The 25,411-nt window shown below is 38.1% G+C and overlaps 3 protein-coding genes across 3 annotated transcripts in view; 1 reads left to right on the forward strand and 2 right to left on the reverse strand.

Annotated features, from left to right (window-relative positions):
- Positions 1 to 390: 390 nt before the first annotated feature.
- Positions 391 to 5,378, reverse strand: LOC113056280 (uncharacterized). The gene is made up of 4 exons (XM_026222919.1): positions 5,278 to 5,378; positions 4,814 to 5,047; positions 1,814 to 4,228; positions 391 to 555 (listed from the first exon to the last, which is right to left on the reverse strand). Exons 2-3 carry the CDS (start codon positions 5,043 to 5,045, stop codon positions 1,830 to 1,832), a joined length of 2,631 nt encoding a protein of 876 aa, XP_026078704.1. The 5' UTR covers positions 5,046 to 5,047; positions 5,278 to 5,378; the 3' UTR covers positions 391 to 555; positions 1,814 to 1,829.
- A 2,846-nt stretch (positions 5,379 to 8,224) lies between these two features.
- Positions 8,225 to 17,385, forward strand: kbtbd2 (kelch repeat and BTB (POZ) domain containing 2). Its single transcript, XM_026222920.1, has 4 exons — positions 8,225 to 8,725; positions 10,788 to 11,198; positions 13,750 to 13,915; positions 14,841 to 17,385. The coding sequence occupies exons 2-4, from the start codon at positions 11,026 to 11,028 to the stop codon at positions 16,395 to 16,397; spliced, it is 1,896 nt and encodes a 631-aa protein (XP_026078705.1). The 5' UTR covers positions 8,225 to 8,725; positions 10,788 to 11,025; the 3' UTR covers positions 16,398 to 17,385.
- A 2,649-nt stretch (positions 17,386 to 20,034) lies between these two features.
- The window catches only part of avl9 (AVL9 homolog (S. cerevisiase)), a 46,140-nt gene continuing 40,763 nt past the window's right edge, over positions 20,035 to 25,411 (reverse strand). Inside the window, exons 14-16 of the mRNA XM_026222921.1 lie at positions 24,349 to 24,402; positions 22,124 to 22,212; positions 20,035 to 20,692 (exon numbers count right to left, since the gene is read on the reverse strand). Of these exons, the coding sequence (XP_026078706.1) occupies positions 20,580 to 20,692; positions 22,124 to 22,212; positions 24,349 to 24,402 (256 nt within the window). The 3' untranslated portion in view covers positions 20,035 to 20,579. The remainder of the gene's footprint in view (positions 20,693 to 22,123; positions 22,213 to 24,348; positions 24,403 to 25,411) is intronic.

Below are 25,411 nucleotides of genomic sequence, written 5' to 3' on the forward strand. Positions count from 1 at the left end.
CTGCAGTGCCCGGGGAGCAGTTGGTGTACCTTGCTCAGGGGCATCTCAGTCGTATTGCAGCCCCGAGACTCGAACCCACAACCTTAGTGTTAGAAGTCAAAACTAACCACTAGGCCACGACTTCCCCAGAAACCAATATATTTTATGTTACTGACTAAACATTATGACTAGTCTTGAAACAAATTGGATTACTTGTTAAACTGGTTTAAGCCTTTTAATGCAATCAGTCACCTATCGATTTGTGGATCAAACCTTTTGTTGTGCAATTAAAAAAAAAAAAAAATATGTTAGGAAATGCATGGTTTCTTTTGTAGTATTTAAAAAAAAAAAATAGATTTGAGACAACTTCAAATGGAACTTGAGGATTCAGTGATAAACCCATACAACATGTTCACACTCAAAAGTACTTTATTAAATCACTGCATAAAAACCATACATGCGATTATTTGATTGTAGGAAGGGTTTGACCATTTGTGACGTAAATACACCTTCTAGCCCTCCATGGGGTGTGCAGACTGGGAGTAATAAACATGGTGTCTTCCTCTTGTGTGATCTCTGAAAATAAAGAAAATATACGATTTTAAATTTGCATTCAGTACACACACACACACAGAGCATTGTCGTTTTTGCTGAGAACCTATGATCAGAATTGGTTTAAATGAAACTTTTCTGAATCCTTCTTTCAGTTTCAAATCCCTGCATACTTGCTTTCCATGTATTGTAAAAAATATACTTTTTATAGCTCTTAACTGGTTTAAAATCATATCTCACTAACAGAACGGAGTACATTTCATTTGGAAGTGCAAGGTCCCGGCAACACACGGTTACCTGCGGGGTCCCTCAGGGGTCAGTCCTTGGCCCCATTATCTTCATCATTTACATGATCCCTCTTGGCCATGTCATTAGCTGCTATGGAGTCTCATCTCACTGCTACGCTGATGACACACAACTGTACATGAAACCTTCACCAACATTATCTTCAACGCTTACTGCCTGTCTGGAGGAGAAAAGGGTGTGGATGAAGCACAACTTCCTCCAGCTAAACAGCTCTAAAACAGAGGCAATTCTTGTTGGCACACCACATCAAACCCAGTCTTCCTCCATTACTGGTATAACGATCACTGATCATGTCATTCCCCTCTCCACAACGGTCACCAATCTTTGTGTAAGATTGACATCCAACGTTACCCTTAGCAGATGCAGAAAAACTGGTCCACGCCTTTGTCTCCTCCAGACTGGATTACTGTAACGCACTTCTCATCGGGATCCCGGACAAAAGCTTGCAGAGACTGCAGTATGTTCAGAATAGTGCTGCTAGGATCCTGATGAGTTCGAAAATATGATCACATCACACCCATTCTCTTCACTGGCTTCCGGTTTCCGCCAGGATTGAATAGAAGATCTCCCTTCTAACCTACCAGTGAATCTATGGAAATGCCCCCCCTATCTGAAAGACAAAGACTCAACAAATTTAAACCGCCTCCTCCTCCCCAAGACAAAGCTCAGCACTATGGGTGATTGGGCTTTTTGCTCTGCCACTCCTTGGATTTGGAATGCCCTTCCGGACCATCTGAGGGCACCTCAAACTATTGAGACTTTTTAAAAAAAAGGACTAAAAAACATGTATTTTTAGGAGAACTTATGACTTAACTATTAAACCCTTTAGTATTTTATCCTTTCCAATTGATCTTAATTGTAGCACTTTGAGATTTGTTTCAAATGTAAAGTGCATTACAAATAAAATGTATTATTATTATTATTATTATTATTTAGAGTACATACATTTTGGCAATGGTATAAATGGAAGTCCTACCTCTCTGCAGTCTCGGTTACAATCTCAGATTTGGATTGTTAATCCAGTCTTCCTCACTCTTTTCCCAAATTTGCCATCTAAGGTCCCCACAACTATCTTGAACAGGGCTGGGATTAAGGCATTGGTAATCTTGACATGGTCCAGTCTTTTCACTCAGTTTAGCCCGAGAAGCAGCACAGCATTTTGTCAAATGACTCCCTAAAGTCATCTTTGGGGTACCATGGAATCCCGCAGTAGCTCTTTTCATGTATAAGTTTTTCAATTCAGTAGTCTCCTCTCTTTTGCAGATAAAACGGTCCGAAAAATAAGGCTTTCTATGATCCTTTCCTTTCTCATCATATCTACATGATGGGCAGAAGGGAAGTTCATTCTCCAGTGTGGAATGAGAAACCTGACCAGACTTCATGGAAGATCCAGCTAACCGCAAACTGCTTTTTCCTTTGCACTTGCAAGTATGAAATGAACAGTGATTCTGAACAGAGACGCCAATTCCTGGTGTTTGGTTGTTTGTGTTTTTCCCATTTCTGAAAGGAGATGATTCAAGACTAATGGCAAGGGACATCTTTGGTTTCTGCTTCTCTGGAAGGTCAGGATGTTGCTGTACAACAGGTAGTTTACTGTAGTAGTATACATTACCAAAGTCAGCCAGCCAGCTTGTTGAGGGACGGTATGGGGATCGGGACTCAGAGGGGTTAAAGGAGTCATGTTTGGTAGATGCACAAGTTTGTAGATTCTTTGTTGGAGTACCAGTGGAAGACGGATTCTGCTTTGATAGAAGGTCACTAGATTTAATATGTGGGCTCAGTGGCTTCTGAGGTGTTAAAATCCCATTCTCAACCATCCACTCATTGGAAGGCACATAAGGCATCAACGATTCTACTGACCAGATAGAGGCCTCTAGCTGACATGGACGACGATGAGATTTAACTGATGCGCCAGGTTGTAGAGTCTTCCCTTCAGGAACATAATTTGGCTTGGAGATAATGTCACCATGTTCATTCAGTGTGCCCAAAGGTCTCGGAGGAGTTAAAAACCCATTCTCAACCATCCACTCATTGGAAGGCACATAAGGCATCAACGATTCTACTGACCAGATAGAGGCCTCTAGCTGACATGGACGACCATGAGATTTAACTGATGCGCCAGGTTGTAGAGTCTTCCCTTCAGGAACATAATTTGGCTTGGAGATAATGTCACCATGTTCAGTCAGTGTGCCCAAAGGTTTCTGAGGAGTTAAAAACCCATTCTCAACCATCCACTCATTTGAAGGCACATAAGGCATCAACGATTCTACGGACCAGATAGAGGCCTCAAGCTGACATGGACGACCATGAGATTTAACTGATGCACCAGGTTGTAGATTCTTCCCTTCAGGAACATAATTTGGCTTTGAGATAATGTCAACATGTTCATTCAGTGTGCTCAAAGGTTTCTGGGGAGTTTTTAAAAGCCCATTATCGGTCATCCACTCAGTTGAAGGTACATAAGGTATCAGAGACTCTACTGACCAGATAGAAGCTTCCAGCTGACAAGGCTGGTTATGGTTCTCAATGTCAAATGGCAGCCGCAGAATCTTAAAGTCAACGTTATTGAAGATGTTGACATCATCTCTGCTCTTTGCACGAAATGGCATCTCAGAGTTTTTATTTGCTTTGATTCTTTGGGTAATGACAGATCTGGTTGGTTTAGGATAAGTTTTAAAAGTTCTACAAGATGGAGAATTTCTCAACATAGTAACTTCTGTACAAGCAGGGAGACAATGCTTCCTGGAGTAGCTTAACATCCCAGCTTCAACTCTCTGTTTATCCTTCCTAAATGCTAATGACTGGTAAGAGCACAAGACAACATCCCCTGAGGATTGTACAGAACCCATGCTGCACTGCAAAAGGTCAGTTTCATTATGACTAGCCAGCTCCATGTTATCCTTGTTCTGAAACTTCTTATGCTCATAAAACATTTTGTCACATTTCATGTGCATGTGTTCAGCTTGAAGGATTTCACTCTTGGGAACAGCAGACAAATCAGTAGTGTTGATAGCATTGGTGGCATTGTAATTTTGAGTTAGCATGGATGTACTTTCAGGGCAAGCTACGGATTTGTTATCCAAGGAGCTGGGTGATGTTGACACTGGACTGTCAGTACCCCTACCTGATTCAGAACAATTGTGAGATATTGCACGTTCATGTGTGTCTGTGGTACGACAAAGTGGTTCAGTTTGCACCTCTGAGCTGACCATCACACGACCAGGGGGCACACCGTTTTGAAAATGTGAGCGGCGGGTCTGAAGAGGAATAGTTGGAGCCACATGGGGGGTCAGATGTCTATAGTCCAACATGTGAAGTTGAGTTTGAGGAATCATGTATCCAGGAACTTCTAAACACTGAGGTAGTAGTAATGATGGCATCATGCCATAACCTTAAAAAGAAAGAAAAGTTATATTGCGTATGTGTGGATTTCCATTTAAGCTAATCATGGTCTTCCATTGCAAGCTAATCAAGGTCTCTAAAGTTACAAGAAGGTAAGCTTGATCAGGTTTTAAGCTAAAGCCTGCGTGACAGAGGCTATCCAGGGCCAGATTTAAGGAAGCCTGTTGTAAATCCTAAGGCTGTCATTTTGAACATTGCATACATTCGATCAAGCTCATCGTTACACAAAATACCACAGGTACTTAAATCATGTGAAGTCTTCACAATAGGGACAGAAAGTTATAGCTTATACCAGACACCTAAAAATAGGCCTGAGCAGAAACATTAGGAATTTTCCAGCTTATGTTGGATTCCTAAAGATCACACTTTATATTATGAAAAGCACGAGGTTCCCTACATGTTAATGTCCTCAAAAACTATCTGGGAAAGACCTAGAAACTTTTAGAGACGATACAGATAAGTGATTATGTTCATCAGGTAAAACTTTTTAAAGCACAAAAATAAAATTCTGAAAAACTGAATTTGAAACCAATAAGAATTAGTAATATTTAGCAAAACTACAAAAAAGTTATACCTAATCCATGAAATCCACCATAGGGTACATATGGAGTTGACATGGACCATTGATATGGGATGAATGGCTGGACAGTGGGGACGTAAAAGGGCTGGTTTAGCTGGAACTGCTCTTCTGGGTGTAATATTCTGGAGGGCAGAGGACCAGGGCGCTGAGGAGCCTGTGCATACTGTGGTCTATGAAGTATACTTGCAATACTGCCAGTGGGATCTTGTGTTGCTATAGCAGCCATATCTTGTGCATAACAAGCCAAAAAAAGGTTTTGGTTATTTGGCCAAAAAAGTTCTTCAAATTACAGTCAACCAGAAGGAACATTTGTTTTTTAATCAAACACAGGCCGTTTCTCATTTTGTACAGATTTCTTAGCAATTAAAGACATATGGTAGTAACTAAAATGGTTGGTTTAAATTATTATAATTCCAAATTAAACAGAGTATGTGGCTTTATTTTTACATAGTGCTTACCTTTATGTTGTCTACACCAAGGGAAAAGCTTTCACAAAACTAAAACAAGTTAATCCACAATTTTGCTCAAGTTTAAATCAGTGCGTTATGAACCCAGAGAAAACCACACCAAAGTAATTAGACCTATTAATCAGGAGGAGTTAATTAGGATGAAGCATGACCTGATTAGGCAGTTCTGCTGACTTTATTAGAAAGGCTACTGTTTCCAAAAAAGTTATTTGGTTTTAGTTAAATCAACCTATGCTAGCACAACAACCACAAACACAAAGTCGATTGAGATGCCAAATGTCTACCTTTAGACTTGAGTAAATACCTCAGTCAGAACACTGAAATGAGTACATTTAGTACAGATCAGCCACCAGTGAGATCAGATATAACTTGAATAATGCTCAGTTGCATTGCTTTTAATAACCTTGTCTACAGTAGCCTAACTCATACAGACAATTCACTATCAGAGTGTTTGGGAATGTTGACAAAACATTTAGACACATAAAAGATATTTAGGAGTAGCAAAAACGCAAAGAAATGATATAATCCCTAGTGATGTTCGGTTCTTGAACGAATCATTTTTTGAGCCGGTTCACATATCGAACTGAATCGAACTTTAGTTGGTGACGCAGGACGCACAGCATAAGTAGCACGTCCGACTCAAAATAACCGATTGAGTCGGTTGAACCAACAGTCGAAATTTGCCGAGGACCCAAAAATAACCGAATGAGCCGTGTCGATGTTTGCCGAGGATTACCGAAGATTCTGATGAGTGAGTTTACGATACTGTGCAAGCCTGGGGTGCGTACTGGAAATATGCTTTTTTAGGACTTTTATTTTATTAAAACCTTCAAAAACCTTTCTGTGGAGTGATGTAAATTAATCTTACAATGGATTATTTTGCATGCATATTATATTTAAAGTTACTTAAGCGAAAAATCAAGGAGTTTATAAGAACTACGAAGGTTTATTCATTATTTATACTGTAGACATGTAGAACAATGTATCTGCGTTTTTGCATCAATGTCTGTAATATGTGCTGTAGGTGTGAAACTTGTAGGAATCTTATAAGTTGTAGGCTAGTCAATATTGGTCAGTCAGTCATATCTGACAAAGAATATGCGAATGAAACTGTGATCACAAACATCATTAACTTAATTCAGTGCTTCCCAGACCTTTCCTGGAGGCCCCCCTGCCCTGCACCTTTTATATGTTTCCCTTATCTAACACCTGATTCCACTCATCAGGTCATTATTGTTGACACGTATTGTTGACACGTCACCAATTACTTATTTGAATGTTTCATTGATACAACATGGCATTGAGTTTTATAAAAGAAATGCCTAGAGACATTATTTCTTGATGATGTCAGGAACTGCTGAATTTGCTGGGAATTAAGGCCCCCTGTAGTGAATCCATTCATTTTTATAAGATAAATATCCAGATTTTCAATATTTGAGATACTGTCAAGTGCCCCTCAATAGGGTGTAGGTGTCCTTTAGCTTAATGGCATCTGAAGAGTGGTTTACTCCTCAGAACATTTATACAATTTTTTGGTAAATTCCAATTCAATATCAGTCTCTGTGAATCATGTCCAGTTGCCGGATGTCCTCCTATCTTCTCCTTTGCTGCCATCTTCTTTTAGCACTCTTATCTTTCTTACTGTAGTCTTGTCTGTTTAACCTCCTCTTGTGGTTTTAAACCTTCTCTTAACACCATGTACGATCTCAGTAACCTTTGTCGTTAGTTGAAAAAATTAAGTTCATGAATTTACTTTTGACACCTTTTTGCTCATTTCATCCTTCCTACATAAACAAAGGTAGTCATGCACATACATCAATATCATTTAAAGCATTTTAGGTACTTTCTAATCATATATCATTTTCATATTCAAGCGAATATGGCATCAACTTAAAAGTAAGCAAAATAAAATAACATTGAAACAGGTCCATATCCAAAACAATATATTTCAACAATTTGCACTGTGCTGTAAATGATGTATACTTACTGTATTGCTTCATATTACAGTAGTCTACTTGTATATTATGATATACAGTAAATATACTTTATGTTGCATACTGAAACACACGCCTTAACATATCTGTTTTGTGTGTAAATATATGAAGTGAGAGACTTTTGCTTTTCACTATAGCAATCATGTTGTTGTCAGAGCACTTTTAAAAAGCAGAATTGTTAATCCATTTACATAAATACTTTTGAGAGAATTAACTATAGAATTTGAGAAAGTTACAGACTTTTGCAGGTAAATACATTGTGTGGTTCTGTTTGTATTGTTTTGAGAAATGCAATGGTTTCGGACCGAGTGTGGTGAAATATTTCCATCTGAAACGGAATATTGAATATAGGGCATGGTTTTATTTTTTGCGCTCCTCCCCTCTGTGTGTTTAAGGATATTCTGCCCAAGCCACCACACTGACGTCATCAGCAAAGGAATGCCATTTCAGAGCGGAAGCAAATGTTAAGATTTTGATTAAAGATTACCAAAACAAACATTTTTAGCGGATTAACTTGCACGGGTTAATGGTTCACGTTAAGACTTGCAATGTGTGGTAGTAAAGCAAATGAAGTCACGGACTATACGTAGTGTTAGCGCCACCCAGTGTACAAATATATAAACATAACATCCTTGAGCAAGCCATTCTAACATTTAATCCTTAAATAGGTCATTTGATTTTTAAGATCATTATTTTCTGTATTTGGTGTAACAGTATATATTGACATGATTTAATGTAAAAATAAAATAAAAATAATAAAAACCGTTCAGTTTAATCCTTAAAAAGTACTAGTATCTTTTTTGAAGGATATTGATCACACTGTATAACGTCATTGATATAGAAGAGAATGTTTTTATTTGCATTATTTACTTTTGCTTATTAATCCCGCGGGCCAGGCAGGAAAAGACCCGCCCCCTCCGGTGACACGATTGACGTTGATTTCTCTTCTACCGGTTCTATTGTCGCGCTAACGTTACTAGCATGCAGTTAGCTTTCCTGATCGAAGCAACTTCTTAAATTAGGCTTCCGTAGCTCACTCGGTGTCTACAGGCCTGAATAAGTAATTTCACCGTTGCTTACATCTAAATGTTTTTAGTTGCATGATCGATCTTGTTTGATATCGATTTATTCAATTGTAGGAAAGTATTGTTGTTTTTATAAGGGGAACGAGAGCTAGCTAGCTGCGTTAGCATTTCATATTTGTTCATATAGATATATTTAGCTGCATACTGCTATAGCAGTGATCAGTGTGTAATATGCGCTTGACTTTTCTTTAAATACTGAAATTATGATCAGGGTGTTTGATGTAGGCACATTAAGCATCGGACTTTGATCCGGTTAGGACAGCAATTTTAGCAGCTCGCTGTCTGTGAAAAAGCTTTGTCTTCGTGTTGTGGATTCGACAGAAACGCACAGCAGCCGGAGCTCCAAGCAGCACATCGGAGGTAAGGTGACCTCTAACAGGCCTGTTTAACAGCGCCGTGTGGTTATGAGACCGATAACCGCGTCTCTGCTCGGCTCCAGATGCGAGCAACTGTCCACTGAGCTAAAAATGTTTGCGTATCACAGTGAGATGTTGTTCTCATTATAGTAACGTACTCAATGCTACAACATGATAATGTCGAGGCAAATCACGTTCTTCACTTAAGTGGAAATTAGGACACACTAATATAAGGGGTAACTTTAACTGTATTTCTTTATGAGTAAATAGTTCTTACTTCGATTTTATATATATATATATATATATATATATATATATATATATATATATATATGCGGATGTATGGGTTCATGTGGTGACATTACTGATGTGAACTAATGATTTTTAACCGGAAAAGGCTCCTGTCCCGCCACTTAAGAACTGTAACCTTAGTCGGCGACGACTGGACTGATTCTTGATGTATTGTGCCTTCAGTTGGCTCTAGGCTGCATCTTGCAATTCTCATAATACCTTCACGTGCTGAGTTGACGTCGATGACTATGCAACGTTTGACAGCATAAAATCAACATTTAACAAATAATCCAAAATGTGTGTGTGTGTGTGTATATATATATATATATATATATATATATACATTCAGTCCTGTGCAAAAATTTCACACACACAAAAAATATGGTTTTAAGTCAGTTATTTTTATCTTTTGCTGAAGTGTGTCAGTAGCAACTATCAGTTTACATTTCCACACATTATTTTAAGATTTTTGTTTGCACAAGGGGCCTAACAACAGCCAGAGCTCAACACAGATCTGATCTCACCATCATCCAGTCTGTCTGGAATAACATGAAGAAACAGAACAAACTGAGATGGACTAAATCCAGAAGATCTGTGGCACTTCAAGAAACCTACCTGAAAAACTATGCGCAAGTGAACCTGGGACAAAAGCTTTTTTTGACTCATGGTGTGGTCACACCAAATGTTGATTTAAATTAAGTTAATAAAAGTTAATTAATAAAATCTATTTATGGCATTATTTTTGATTGTATCCTCACTTTACAGCATTTTTACACAAGTGCCTAAAACTTTGCACCATACTGTAGCTTTGATATATATATATATAAATTTCGGGCTCCAGACTGCGACCAAATGCTCACATTTTGCGACCATTTGTTCTGCCGGTGCAACATATTTTTATGAGTGATCACACTGGTGCGACCACCACATTGCCCAACCATAGACTGTAAAAAAATATATACGTAGTGTCCGTGACGTCACCCATAGACTCCTCATTAGCGGTTTTGAAGCCTAAAGTGTGTAGAGCGGGCCGTTGCCATCTTGGCGTCGCCGCGCGACTCTCCCGGATAATCGAAAATGGGCAAAAAGACGGGAGCTGATTGCTGAAGCCACGCCCACCTAGTGCGACGGCATTGTCAGCAGCGGCAATCCACCTGTCACTCAAATGGCCACGCCCTTAATTATGCAGAACTTTAAGTCTTAATATATCATTCATTTCAGGGTTTGTGCAACCTTTTGAGAGATAAATTCTAGCACTTTTCAGTGACTTTCAAGCATTTCACACAACTATTTCCAGCATTTTAAAGCTCCAAGGTGATCCAGTTTGAATGTTAATTTTAATGGCATGAACAAAATATACTTTGTGGTAAATAAACACTTATGTAAAATTATACATCAAATCAGTTATAACCAGTAGACAGCAGCAGAGGAGCACTCACTGGCTTTTATTAATCATTTATTGATACTTTTTCTCTATATTTTTATATTATTACTATTATAAAATATCACATCAAGAAATTGGAATTTGTCCGAATTTTTAACTTTTTGTGTATGAAGTAAGCAAAGTCACAAACATTTCTTCAATTTGCTACTAAATCACACACAATCACTGAAGTTAGTCAGTTCCATATGCTAGAAAAATAATGGTACATTCAATAAGAGTGGAATATATACATTTTCTGTATATAAAAAGTAATATTAATACTTTAAATATGGGGGTGGTTCTGTTTCCCCTTTGTCCTTTTCTGTCTAATGTGCACATTTTTTCCCCACAGACACGCTGGATTGCTGGTGTTCTGATGTAGACATCTCCCTCTACCTCACGTCACTTTCTCCCTCTGTCCCAACGTCCTCTGAGACAGCTGAATACTTTGGAACCGCTGTAAAAGTTTTGATTTCAGCATGGTAGAGGAATAGCCTTAATTTCAAAGTATTCAGGGAACAGGCCATTGCAGAAAGGAAGCGATACTCTTTGACATTCAGGGGCTGGTTGAAAACTCATGGGATACGAACATGTCGGAGGTTGGAGAGCGTCGGCAAGTCAACACAGATTATGCTGTTTCTGTGCTGGAACAGCTGAAGTTTTTCTACGAGCAGAAGTTGTTGACTGACATAACTTTGCTGGTGGAGGACAGTGAGTTCCCCTGCCATAAAATGGTGCTGGCCACCTGCAGCTCTTACTTCAGGTGAGTGGAGCAGGTGTTTCTGAATGCCTGAATATTCAACTGATTAATCTAAAAAACATTTAAAAAATTCTATAAAGTTCAGTGTTTACTGGAAATTACATTTTTGATGATTACGTGTTTTCTATTTACTTCAACTGCTCAGTGCTCTGGTCATTTAAAAAATATGACCATTTCAGGGTAGACAAAATTGAGACAAGCAGGCCTGTGCAATTAATCAAAAATGTAAGCAAGCATGATTTATAAACCACAGAAAGCACAATTTCTCTGCAACTCCTCTCACGGTGCGTGTCTACTGAGCGACTTTGCAGATATAAAGTAAATAATGCTGGGGCGGCAGATAACCTCCATGTGAAGCTGGTAGTGAGTGTGACATCTGTCATAAATGTTTTCAAATATGCTGATAGTGTCTTCATATTCATATTTCTGCTGGGTTAAGTACTTAAGTCATATTGTTTACACATTGGACAATTTATATGCAGTACTTTTTTGTTTTGTTTTGTATCGTAATATATTTTAAATATGCTTAATTCCTTTGATGCAAAGCTGAAATTTCAGCGTCATTACTTTAGCCTTCATTGTCACATGGTTCTAAAGAAATAATTCCAATATGCTGATTTGGTGCTCAAGAAACATTTCTTATTTTTATCGATGTTACCATTGAAATGTGTATGTGTTCAATGCTTCTTTTTCTTTTAAGCAAATATGCATTGAACTGATCAAAAGTGACAGTGAAAACATGATGTTACAAAAGATTATATTTCAAATAAATGCTGTATTTAGAGCTTTCTATTTATCAATGAATCCTGGAGAAAAAAGTGTTTCCATAAAATATTAAATGGCAAAAACTGTTTTTTACATGGATTAAAATAACCATTATTAATAATTAGCGCCAGAATAGAACCGACTGGCCTTACAATGCATTGTTCTAGTTTCTGTTATTTGAGAGACTAATCTGTTACCTTTTGGAATCAAAATTGTAATATTAATCATGATTTTTTTTTTTTCTGTCCATATTGCACAGCCCGAATACCAATTGAAAATCACAATATGAGCATAGCTCACATAGCTTCACAAAAAATATTGCAATGTTAGCTAAATTTGATTCAACAAGCCAGTGAGTGGATGTCACTTTATTGCTCTGGACTCCAGCTGAACTGGAAGGTTTTGAGTTAGTCTTACTGTCTGAATTTCATCACCTGAAGTGCTGGTCACCACCCCAGTAGTTTATTCAAATGCTCTTTCTTTCTTTCTTTTTTTACTGTTGATAAAAAAATAAATGTAGTGAAGTTGAATACATAAGGGCCTACTTTTTATTCAACTATATGAGAAAGTAATTGTAATTTGTCACTTTCCACCTCTGATTTCAGGAAAGGGGTTTTGTAATCCTTAAAGGGATACTCCACCGTGTTTTCATATTAATCTATGTTTTTCCCTTACCTAAGACGAGTTGATACATACCTCTCTCGTCTCACTGCGTGCACTCAATCGCTTTGGCGCGCGGTGACACTTTGAAAGTACTTAGCTTAGCCCATTCATTCAATATGGGCCAAGCAGAGAAGCTACCAAACACCTCCATGTTTTCCCTATTTAAATACAGTTACTCGCGTAGCGTAACTCGACCTAGGACGGTAACACAAAACAAAACGTTGCGCTAGAGGGAGCGGGGGCCGGTGAGAGGATTTTTCACGAGTGAAGATATTACTGCGCCAAGACGAAGTGCTTACAAGCACTTGCCATGGTATTCCGCCACACAATATAGTTATCCATTTTACACGCTTAGAAAAGCGCAACGTTTTGTTTTGTGTTACCGTCCTAGGTCGAGTTACACTACGCGAGTAACTGTATTTAAATAGGGAAAACATGGAGGTGTTTGGTAGCTTCTCTGCTTGGCCCATATTGAATGAATGGGCTAAGCTAAGTGCTTTCAAAGTGTCACGGCGCGCCAAAGCAAATGAGTGCACGCACTGAGACGAGAGAGGTATGTATCAACTCATCTTAGGTAAGGGAAAAACATAGTTTAACATGAAAACACGGAGGAGTATCCCTTTAATTAGCTGTCCTTCTTTCAAAGTTTGGAGTTTATTTACCCCTTCACAACTTATTTTCTTTGACCTATATGATTCACACAACAATGAAAATTCAGATATTTACTCCCTGTAATATTATTTTATGGTGTCCTTGTTACACAATACATGTACTTGGTTTAGTAATAACAACCATAAATTATGCATAATTATATGCAACTAACTTTAAACCAAACCCTCATCCTAACCATAACCATGTAGTAAGTACATGTAGTTAATTCATATTATTCAGTATCTAAAAGGACACAAGGACACCATTAACAAGGATATAACATGGACACAGGCTGGGACAAAGTCAGACCTCTAGTAAAGTACATGTTCTTTTGGGTTTTGTAAATTATAATCATTTTCTTTAGAATCGTGAGAACTTTAATAGATCATCAGTTGACTCATTTGAGAGTGCACATTTATTTTCGAGGGTCTTTGTTTTAACCAGTGTTGCTTTTGCTTTTTCTCTGTTTCTGTAGGGCCATGTTTATGAGTGGGCTCAGTGAGAGCAAACAGACACATGTTCATCTTAGAAATGTTGACCCCATCACACTGCAGACCATCATAACCTATGCTTACACCGGGATCTTAGTCATCAACGACACCACTGTTGAACCTCTCTATGAGACGGCATGTTTTCTTCAGGTTAGGAAGACATGCACACATTCTTCCATGGGTAAACGTTAAAGGAACACTCCACTTGTTTTGAAAATAGGCTCATTTTACAACTCTCCAATAGTTCAACAGTGGAGTTTTACTGTATTGGAATCCATTCAGTCGATCTCCGGTTATGGCGGTAGCACTTTTAGCTTAGCATAGATAATTGAATCTGATAACACTGTTAGCATCTCGCTCAAAATTAACATAAAGTTTTTATATTTTTCCTATTTAAAACTTAACTGTTCTGTAGTTACATCGTGTACTAAGAATGACGGAAATTGAAAAGTTGTGATTTTCTAGGCCAATATAGCTAGGAACTATACTCTCATTCCGGTGTTATAATCAAGGAACTTTTGCTGCCGTACCATGGGTGCAGCAGGTGCAGTGATATTACGCAGTGCCTGAAAATAGTCCCCAGCAACTCTGCTATTGCTGCAACTACACAAACTGGCTGGGGACTTATTTCAGGCGCTGCTGCACCCATGGTATGGCAGCAAAAGTTCCTTGATTATAACGAATGAAAGCATAGTTCCTAGCATTATCAGCCTAGAAACTCAGAACTTTTCTTAGTACATGATGTAACTAGTTAAGTTTTAAATAGGAAAAATATGTAAACTCTTTGGTAACTTTTGAGCGAGATCGGTCTTATCTGATTCAATGATATATGCTAAGCTAAACTAAAAGTGCTACCGCCATAACCAGAGATTGACTGAATGGATTCCAAAATGGTAAAACTCAACTGTTGAACTCTAGGAGAGTTGGAAAATTAAACAGCCAATGAAGGAAATGACTGATCATAATGGAATTTCAGTGACCTTTTAGGAGTGGGACAGTTAAAAACAATCTTAACATTTGCAATATTGTTAATCAGATTTATGCCTACTTATTTCTGACTTTCATTGTCTTTCAGGTGGAGGATGTTTTACTGCAGTGTCGAGAATACTTGGTCAAAAAAATCACTGCTGAAAACTGCGTCCGCATGCTAAGCATTGGTGATTTGTTTAGTTGCACAGAGTTGAAGCAAAGTGCTAAGCGCATGGTGGAGCACAAATTTCCTGTCGTCTACCGACAGGAGGCTTTCCTGCAGCTCTCGCACGAGCTTTTGCTGGACCTCCTGAGCAGCGACAATCTCAATGTGGAGAAAGAGGAAACGGTACGTGAGGCGGCCATGCTTTGGCTGGAATACAACATGGAAGCACGTTCTCCGTATCTGTCCTCCGTCCTTAGCCAGATTCGAATTGATGCGCTTTCTGAGGTGACCCAACGTGCCTGGTTCAAAGGTCTTCCACCGAACGACAAATCAGTGGTAGTGCAAGGCCTGTACAAGTCTATGCCAAAGTTTTTTAAGCCCAGACTGGGAATGACCAAGGAAGAAATGCTTATTTTTGTAGAGGCTGAACCACCGGCTGAAAGCCACCCAGTCGTTATAGGTCCACGTCACACAGTGGTCTGTTACAGCCCTCAAGCAGAGAAGGTTTATAAACTGTGTAACCTGCCCGGAGACTTGCAGAAGGTTGGGACATTGGTCACCCCAGACAATGATGTGTTTATTGCCGGTGGACAGATACCACTGAAGAGCACTCTAGCTACCCATGGCAGCAAAAGTGGCAAGCTCCAGGCTGCCTACTGTTCAGTGGACAGCTTCTACTGGCTGGATGCCCAGCAGAATGCATGGGTGGCCAAAACGCCGATGCTATACGCTCGTACTAAACCATCACTGGTGTATTGTCAGGGTTTCATTTACGCTATTGCTGGTGATAATGTGGGTGGTGAGTTGAATAAGCGCACAGTGGAACGCTACGATTGCGAGCGGGACGAATGGAGCTTGAGCAGTCCTCTTCCCTGCGCGTGGAGTTGGAGCACAGCAGTAACAGCCCGGGACTGCATCTATGTCATGACACACGACCTCATGTACTGCTACTTCCCTCGAGCTGACACTTGGGTGGAAATGGCCATGCGGCAGACTAGTCGCTGCTTTGCTTCAGCTGCTGCGCTGGGAGACTTCATCTTCTATATTGGTGGTCTGCATGTTGTGGGCAACTCGGGTTTGCGTCTGCCAACAAGCACTATTGATGGCTCCTCTGTTACGGTAGAAATATATGATGTCAACAAAAACGAATGGCGTCTGGCTGCTAACATCCCAGCCAAGAGGTATTCTGACCCCTGTGTGCGTGCCGTGGTGCTACTGAATACGCTATGCATCTTTATACGTGAGACGCACTTAAACGAGCGGGCGAAGTATGCTCTCTATCAGTACGACCTGGAGCTTGATTGCTGGTCCTTGCGGCAGGCAGTGTCAGAACGTGTGCTCTGGGATCTTGGCAAAGATTTCCGTTGTGCTGTGGGTAAATTATACCCTTCCTGCCTTGATGAATCTCCCTGGAAGCCACCCACTTACCTCTTCTCTCCTGATGGAGCGGAGGAGTTTGAGGTGGATGAGGACATGGTGTCACTGCCTCATGTATAGTTAATGGAGTCGGCTTCAAATTTAACCTGTAATTTATCCACTGTTCTGGAATAATGCTCTTCTCTTTTGAGAGGAAAGGTGACGGTCTTCCGTTAATGATTAGCGTGCTTATGGATATCAAAAATTTAATTGGAATCTCACATTTTTAATTCAGTTTTGACCCCTCTTCAACACTTGAAATTTTTATCATCCTCATAGCAAGTTTGAGAACATAAATATTTAATTTCTCTCATCATTACCAGTTGGAGGTACGGTTTTAACAATTTGGTTGTGCGAATGATGCACAACCTCCTTTGGTTGGAAACGGCAACTGTACATTGGGAGTTCTTAAATTTCTCACTTTTTTTTTTTTTGTCCTGTTCATCTTCCAGAAATCAATTGCTCACCTTTCTCTTAAATGTCACCAGAATAACAAGAGGTTCAAGGGGTTGGCGAGATATTTTGTACTGATTGTCACTTGATGTTTTGGATTCGCCGCTGGTTTGGTGACTTGCTTGACATTGATTTTGTTATTGTCATTGTTGTGCTGTATTTTCATTGTTCACTTTCTCTGTAGTCTGTCTGTTGACCCATCTTGGATATGACATAATTTGACCTCTAAAAAGGATAGGTTTCACATTTACAACCACAGATACACTAGCGATACCTCAGGGTGCTTTCCAGTCTGGTTTCTTGCTCTGTTTACTGTATCATTTATTTCTCATTCCCTCACTCATATATATATATGTATATCCCCTATGAAACGAATGCAGGAAATACAAGCAACAGTATTCATTCTCCATCATGTTCAGATGTATGTATGTTTATGTACTGAAGCTGTGGAACTTAAATGAAACCAAGTTAAAATAAATAAAACAAGCTTTACTCTTGAGTCACCATGAAGCATCTTCAAATTGCCCTTAATGCTTTGTTGCCCTGGGTCATAACGTTTGTTCTAATATTATGGTTATTTTAATGTAAAAAAATAAATAAAAAAATAATAAATCTTTGCTGGTGTATTTGTGCAATAGTGGGTACAAAGCTGTTATTTTCTGCCAAAACTGAACCCTTCTTTTTGGATTTCATACTATTATTTGTAATCACTTGTTATAAAATAATATTGAGACTCTTTCTTGCTTGGGTCATTTAGGTGAGGGTGGTACAACAGTTGTAAATATACTTGATCCAAATTTCTCATCAGTACCTTTGCAAAACTCGCGGGGAGGAAATGCCGCTCTGCCATTTTTTTCCTCAACATAAAAATGTGTTAAGCGATTGTGGGACTTTTCACACTGTGCTTATTCCTCGGATATCGTTGTTCTAAACCCTGCTTTTAAGCCCAGGTAAAAGTATGTTTCACCTTTTGTAATTTAGAAGAAGTGTTAGCGCTGCTTTTTTTTTTTTTTGGCTGGGGATATAAATCCTTGCTCTGGAACTAGATAGCAACACTTTTGTGTTAACGCCGCATTGTGGGGCCAAATGTGTGCCAGTGTTAAAATGTTAAGGCTAGATGCTTAGCAACAGACAGTCTCATATTTATGTGCTTCGGACAGTCACAGAAACATTTTGCATTGTATAAACAATTGTTTCAGTGTTCATTTTAGGGAAACGTGAATTGGAGTGAAGAGACTTTTTTATTATTACCTTAATGGTCAGAAATTCATTCAGGGAAAACTTGATAGTACAGTCAGCAGTTTGGCCAATTGAGGATACGCAATGCATGTAAACTTGTTGTGTGTGGCTTTTGTCCTAAAAATGGAAAAAATAATGTTATCCGAGGGTTTAGGAATGTACAGTGTGAATCTTAAAAATTATTAATCCTGGCCTGGGTAAATTTTGAGCAGTGCAAGATAACACAGGACTCCGTCTACCTGGGGTTTAGAGTGACCCTGGGTTAACCATTTCTTGCAAGAGAGACAACAAAATTTTTGCATGAACAGGTTTTAATGTTTCGAGACATTGGGCCCAGACTTTGACTGCTAACAGCTTGACAGCTGATAACTTGCCAGTATTTCATCCAGATGTGGTTAAGCTTTTGGCAGTTTTAAAATAGACAGTAATTACCTATTTATTAGTGAGGTATTTATAAAGTCAGTTGTTCTAAAAAATGTATTGCGTCATTATAAGATATTTGCACAGTTGCTTGACAGATATGAATGCACGCCTGCCTCCAAACTATTTTAAAACAGAATACAATAAGATTCTAGTTGATTAATTCTAAATTCAAATATGATTACATGGATAGCAAATATGTTGTGTAACTTATTTGTATGAGAAAAAAAAAATTGGACAGATTTAATTCTATGTGCCTCAATTTTACTGGAGTGCAGTTAAATCATATTGAATATGGTTTGCTAATGTAATAAAAATAAACAAATTCCATCTCTTGTTTGCATATGTATTCAGACTCTTTAAATACTCTGGTAGCTACTTATCGAGTATTGACAGTAGACAGATAGGGGTTTCTAATATATATATATATTATTATTTTTTAATTATTATTATGTGGCAAAGACCAAAATAAATCCCTGACTAAAACAGCATCTTTATATTGTCTGATGGAAAGTTTTGAAGGTTAGGACATTTTCTGGATGAAACACAGTATACTGTATAAGAAGTCAATTTACTGCAGTGCGTCTGTCAACAAAAGTGAATTACCTTAGTATGTCATAGTTGGTAAAGACATTTTTGTCTGATCTGACAAGAAATATCCTGTTCAATTATAATGGTTGGTGCTGCTTCTCTGCAGTTCACCCCACTCATTTTCTGTAGGGTTCAGGTCAGGGGACTGGAATGGCCATGGCAGAATATTTGTTTTTGCTCAAAACTCATTTTTGTTTTTATTTTTGATGTTTGTGGATCTTTGTCCTGTTGGAAGATCCAACCATGGCCCATTATAAAATTTCTAGCATGGACAGTCAGTTTAAATTTGTATCTGTTGGTATTTTATAGAATCCACAATGCTGTCTGTCTTAACAAAATAGCCAGGATGTCTGGCAGAAAACTAGACCCACAACATTAAAGATACAGCAGTATATTTCACTGCACACATGAGGTACTTTTTTTTACTCATTATTGCTGGTGCAGAACCAAGTGTCTGCGTTGTTGAGGATGGGATCATTAAGATGAGTGGTCCTTTACAACAGTATGTCTTATTCCTCAGCAAACTTTTGTTACCAGGATCATATACAATGTACACATAATTATTAGGCAAGTTTTTTTCCAAGCAGTTTACCAATTCCAAACCACACCTATCTTAATAACTCCTATTGATTTTGTATATAATAATTTATAAATTAGTTCACAAACTTTCAAGTGTTCCCCTTCTCAATCATTCTTATTTGTTTGGGGAATGCTTCCTGTTGTACGAGCTTGATCACCCCTTCAACAGCCCTCTTACATTCCTCGACCATCACTATATTGGTTCACAATCTTGTGGAAGCTCATCAATAGGGTATGCATGCACTCTGACATCTGAAGTAAATTAACACTGAAACATAACTTGCTCCGGAGATTAAATTATCCATAAACTTACCTGGGTATGTCACATTATACCTCCCAATGATGAACTCAAGAACCACATAAATGAAAAGCCTGCAAACATTTACTCCTGGATCATATTCAATAATACATGAAAAAAACAATGATTTGTGAAACATTGGTTGAATTTCATTCTCTTTATTGTGTTATAGTACTTGATTTGACCCCAACGTAGGTCCAATTTATGATCAAACTCTTTAGGTTTGACTGTTTTTATTTGTAATATATGTGGAGAGTGACCACTTGAACAAGCAAGATAGACTGAATATGACCATAATATTATATTTTCTCATACGCCATTAGGTATTATTTGTGTGCTATTTGTAGGAAAATACCTATAAAAACATTTGGTATCCTGATCTCAGAATAGACAGGCTTCAAGATTTACAAAGGTGAGTCCCTAAACCTAAACAATCCAAAATAGAACACCTGAAATTAGTGGATTTTGTCATAGAAAGAAGAAAGTTGTTTAATTATTCCAGTATTTATTACCACGAAACTAATACAAGTACTAAATCTAAAATACAGATAGCTGTTCTAAACCCCTTTTTTATTTTACATTTTTTTCATTCTGTCTTGCTCTCTAAAATCTTTAATTTTCATATAACAACAGAGATGTGTGCAATGTCTGCATATTTTCTTCATTATTTAATACAGCAGATGTCAATCTGCAGGCTCTGGAGATGCACTGACTGCTGCGGTTGGCTGAGCCAGCATGGAGAACCAGGACGACATTGCTGATTTAGCGACGGTCAATGCTCCACCTACTGATTGACCTAAAAAAAAAAAATATTGAAAGCAAAGCAAGAATTACAAAACCCATTGCGAACAAAACCAATAAATCAATAACATGGAATATTTGAGTAACTTATTTCAGGGGGCACACACGACAAAAGCACAGTGCCTGTTAAAGTATTAATATATACAATTTGTATTTACGAACATAAACAAATTGTAATTAACCTTGAAACCTTGAACAAGTTCAGTTAACTGAACGTTATTTAAAAATTGCACACGTCTGTTATATAGGTCTAACAGCTGAAAATGCTTTTCAGAGCTTAAACCCACCCCCACCCAAGAAGATTTTCCATTTCCCAAAATACTAGTAAATGTTATCGCATTGGACTGAAATTTTGTTTCTTTGTTAACAAAGAGCATAACTACATCTCAACTTTTTTTTTTTTTTTTTCAAAATGCAGCAGCTAGAGTCCTTACCAGGTCAAGAAAATATGATAATATTTCCCAAATTTTACAGTCTCTGCACTGGCTACCTATTAAGTTCCGTATCAGTTACAAATTATCATTACCTATAAGGCCCTAAATGGTTTAGCTCCAGCGTACCTAACTAGCCTTATACCACGCTACAATCCATCACGCTCCCTAAGGTCACAAAACGCTGGACTTTTGGTAGTTCCTAGGATAGCGATGTCCACTAAAGGACGTAGAACTTTTTCACATTTGGCTCCCAAACTCTGGAATAGCCTTCCTGATAATGTTCGGGGTTCAGACAACACTCTCTCTGTTTAAATCTAGATTTAAAATGCATCTCTTTAGCCAAGCATTCGAATAATGTATCTTTTAAATTGTGACTGCAGTTTCACCTGATCAAATGTGCATTCTTATTCTTTAGCTTGGGTTAAACTAATTAACTTTACTTTGTTGGAACAGCAGCTATGCTAATGATGTCTCTATTTGTTTCTCTGTTTTGCCACGGGATTTACATCCCGAGGTAACTAGGATATACACAAGCTCCAGTCTGGATCCAGAACACCTGAGAAAAAGATGATGCTAACCCCGAATCAACAAACAGAACTAACAAATATTGCTACAAGTGTGACTGCATCATATAATAATTGTTGTTAATAATGTTCATCGTCTGGCTGACTACGTCTTGATTTATCTAAAAAATCCTGTCATATGCGCACAAACTGACAGTCACCACTTATAAGCTATTACTAAATATTGCAGAAACTTAATTTTCTGTAAAGTTGCTTTGTAATGATTTGTATCTTAAAAAGCGCTATACAAATAAACTTGAATTGAATTGATTAGTATGATTGTAATAACATTTGGCAAAATATGACAAAAAAGGTGGGAATACTTTCAAAAAGCATTGCACTATTAGGGTTTGGCTGATTTGTACTGCAGGAACAGATTTAATGTGAAAAAAAAAACAAGTGTACAATTTAATCTATTGTCCATCTCACCGACAGCCTTTCCTGTTTGCACAACACTTCTGCTCGTCGACATCACAGCGTTCCCGATCTTCTTTCCACGCTCACTGTTCTGCATTGAACTGAAATATCAAGAGAGAGCTATCACAAAATTTTTCCAATTTTACTTGTACAATTTCACAATTAACCCATGATTAATTTAATCATAAACACAGGACCGAGGACAGCTTCAATAACAATCCCCAACTTATGTGGCAACAAAGCATACAAACTGTCACAGACTACAAAAGGTATTATAATATCCATAAATGCAAATGTCTGTATAGCAGAGGAATTTAACATTCTTTGCAATCAAAAGTAGGGCTGTTGCCAGGCCTGCACTGCCACTTGACCAACATCAACCATTTGGGCACCTGGAAACTTGAACATGCATGATGGAATGCTGTTTTCTGATTTTTGCCTGGTCTTTAATATGGTAATTTCCAAAGTCCTAGCATCCAAACTGCACAGACTGGGAAAATCTGCAGATGGACACTGGACAAGGTACAAAATCTGAAAGCCTGGTGTTTCACCAATAAGCTGATCCTTAGGAAGACAAGGAGAACTGATCTGAGTACTGTGCTCATAAATGGGGAGGCTGTGGGGAGAGTGGCCAGTTTTGAATTCTTGCCGTTAAACATTACAGAGGACATTTCTTGGGCTACTGTAATGGGAAAAGCTTTTATTTTTTGAGAAGACTGAAGAAAGCAAGATTTCCACAGTACATTTGATGTACTACCATACTGCATTACATACTGGTATGCCAGCTGCATGAGAAAGGAAAATAAGGCTTTTGCAATGTGTTACCGAAATGGCCCAAAACATCATCTGTACACAGTTTCCAGCAGTCGACATTTACCTGTCCAGATGTCGGGACAGAGCTTCCAAAAATACCAGAGACCCTCACCTACCCTGGACACTACCTCACTGAACTCCTACCATCTGGTAGGCTTTACAGGACAATTTATTCATTTACTACAATAATGAAGAAAAAGCTTCTTTGCTAGAGCTGTACAACAGTTGAACACTACTTGACTCGACTACACACATACATTCAATTGCACTATACACTGCTCAAGCTTATACTTAAAACTTGGCATTGGAATGGCTTTTGCATTTGTTGTTTTCGAAGAGAGTGACATGGACAAAGAGATAACGTGGTCATTGTCACAAATTCACTCAGAAGAAGAATTTCCAGTACTGTTAATAGAACATGCCCATACTGGTGCATTCTGGCCCACTATAAGCAAGATTTGCATGTTTACATAGAAAATGCTGTGGGCATGCAACATACACAAAAATGTTCAAGTGAATGAATGAATATCTTTTATCAATACTGGATGTTCACTAGTGAAACATCCTTTGGAGATATTTTAAAGAAACCCGTTAGTTTTAATTGTTTTAAATCTTGCTGATTATACAGTGGTGGCCAAAATTATTAGAACACTACTATGTTCACCAACAACAAATAAAATGCCTTTAAGCCAGTTATTAATATATTTGGCTGTAGTGTGTCAGTAGGAAATATCAGTTTACATTTACAGATATTCCTTTTCCCAATTAATTGTAATAATCCAGTTAGATTTGTGTTTGCACAAGGAGTCTGACAACAGCCAGTGCTCCACACAGAGATTTGATCTTAACATTATCCAGTCTGTCTGGGATTACATGAAGAAACAGAAAAAAAAAATACAAATAATTAAACTGAGACAATTATATTTGACAACTTTGCATCATCATCAACACTGTTATTGAACTGATCAACATTGAACTGAATCAACACTGAACTGACTTAAACTGAATAAAGAAACTAGTGTCTTCAGTTGAGCTGCTCATTGCTAAATTGATTTTATAAGTGATTTATAATTAAACATCACACAGTAATTGAACTGACCTGAATCAACACTGACCTAATTGGAGCCGAATAATGAATTGTCTTTTTTTACAACTGCTTGGCGAATTTGAACTGGTCTTATATTGGAATTTGGCATCACAGATTCTATTACTTTCCTGTTTAATACTGTGAAGTTGCTTTGTAACAATATGTTGTTACAAAGTGCTATATAAATAAAAGTGACCTGACATGCTCTTAACATCTTCACAACATGCTGTGTCATTTTACCCTGAAAATATTTGAGTTCTATAGACAATGCATATGGACATTAATTACCCAATCATAGAGTATTTAGACAAAAGCATAATGAATGTGTAACACTTACTGTGACAAGCGAATCTTCACATCGGCCACACTGTACTGACCCTGGAATGGATGGCTAAGAACAATGATATAATGATGTAAGGTCAAAGTTACAATTTCCTGTGTTATAGTCATGTGTTAAAATTATTTCAAAGTTTTTTTTTTGTAAAAAAAAAAAAAAAGGAATATGCTTCACATGATTTGTAAAGTAACAGCCAACTGAGGCCTGCGACACATGTGCGGCGCAAGCGTCTCAGCTGCGTGGCGTGTCCGTTTTTAATTCGGCTCCCATGTTAACAGGTAAGAGCTTGCAGACTGCCTACGTGAGACGTGCGTTTTCAGACACCTATTTTTCACTCGACACGCAAGTGTGTTGGAAGCATTTACAGGCAAAATAGAATAGGAAAATATGTTTATATTTCATTTTGTACACAAATACATATTAATTCATGACATTTTGATGTTTGAAAGTCTATAGGTTGACAAATTCAGATATAAAAAAAATTATATATATATATATATATTTTTTTTTTTTCAAAATATTGCTCCTGTCAAACAGTCTATTTTGCCGTCAATACTGTTGATGGTGTCCTTTATCAGTAGGCTTTATATTTCTGCTCAACATGAAGAATAGATGTTGTTGCTGTCGTAAAGACAAGAGCCTGGTTTGTCGGCGGCCGCCATCTATGTCACCTACAGCAGCAGCAGCGTGCCAGAGCCACTTCAGGCACGGTTCTGGTGTGTAAAGACACAGAAAACACGACGCAGTCGCCACGCAACTGACACGCAGCAGAAACGCCACGCTCACGCCACGCAGCCAGTGTGTCACCGGCCCAAGCAACACATGCTTATAATGCATAAAAGACGACAAAACCTATGTGTTACTAGAAATTATGGTAGTTGGTGAAGGAGGGTACAACTAAACGTATTGCAAATGAACAAGATGTTACTGAACACATTTTACTCTATAAATGATTAAGTTGGTTACTGTGTTTATATAGTACATTCATGCCCACACATGGTCTATTGGTAGTTCACATTACAGATCTTTAAATGTTCTTCATGATTTGTGACCTGGTGTTATG

This window comes from Carassius auratus, chromosome 37, assembly GCF_003368295.1.
Source record: "Carassius auratus strain Wakin chromosome 37, ASM336829v1, whole genome shotgun sequence".
NCBI classification, from domain to species: Eukaryota; Metazoa; Chordata; class Actinopteri; order Cypriniformes; family Cyprinidae; genus Carassius; species Carassius auratus.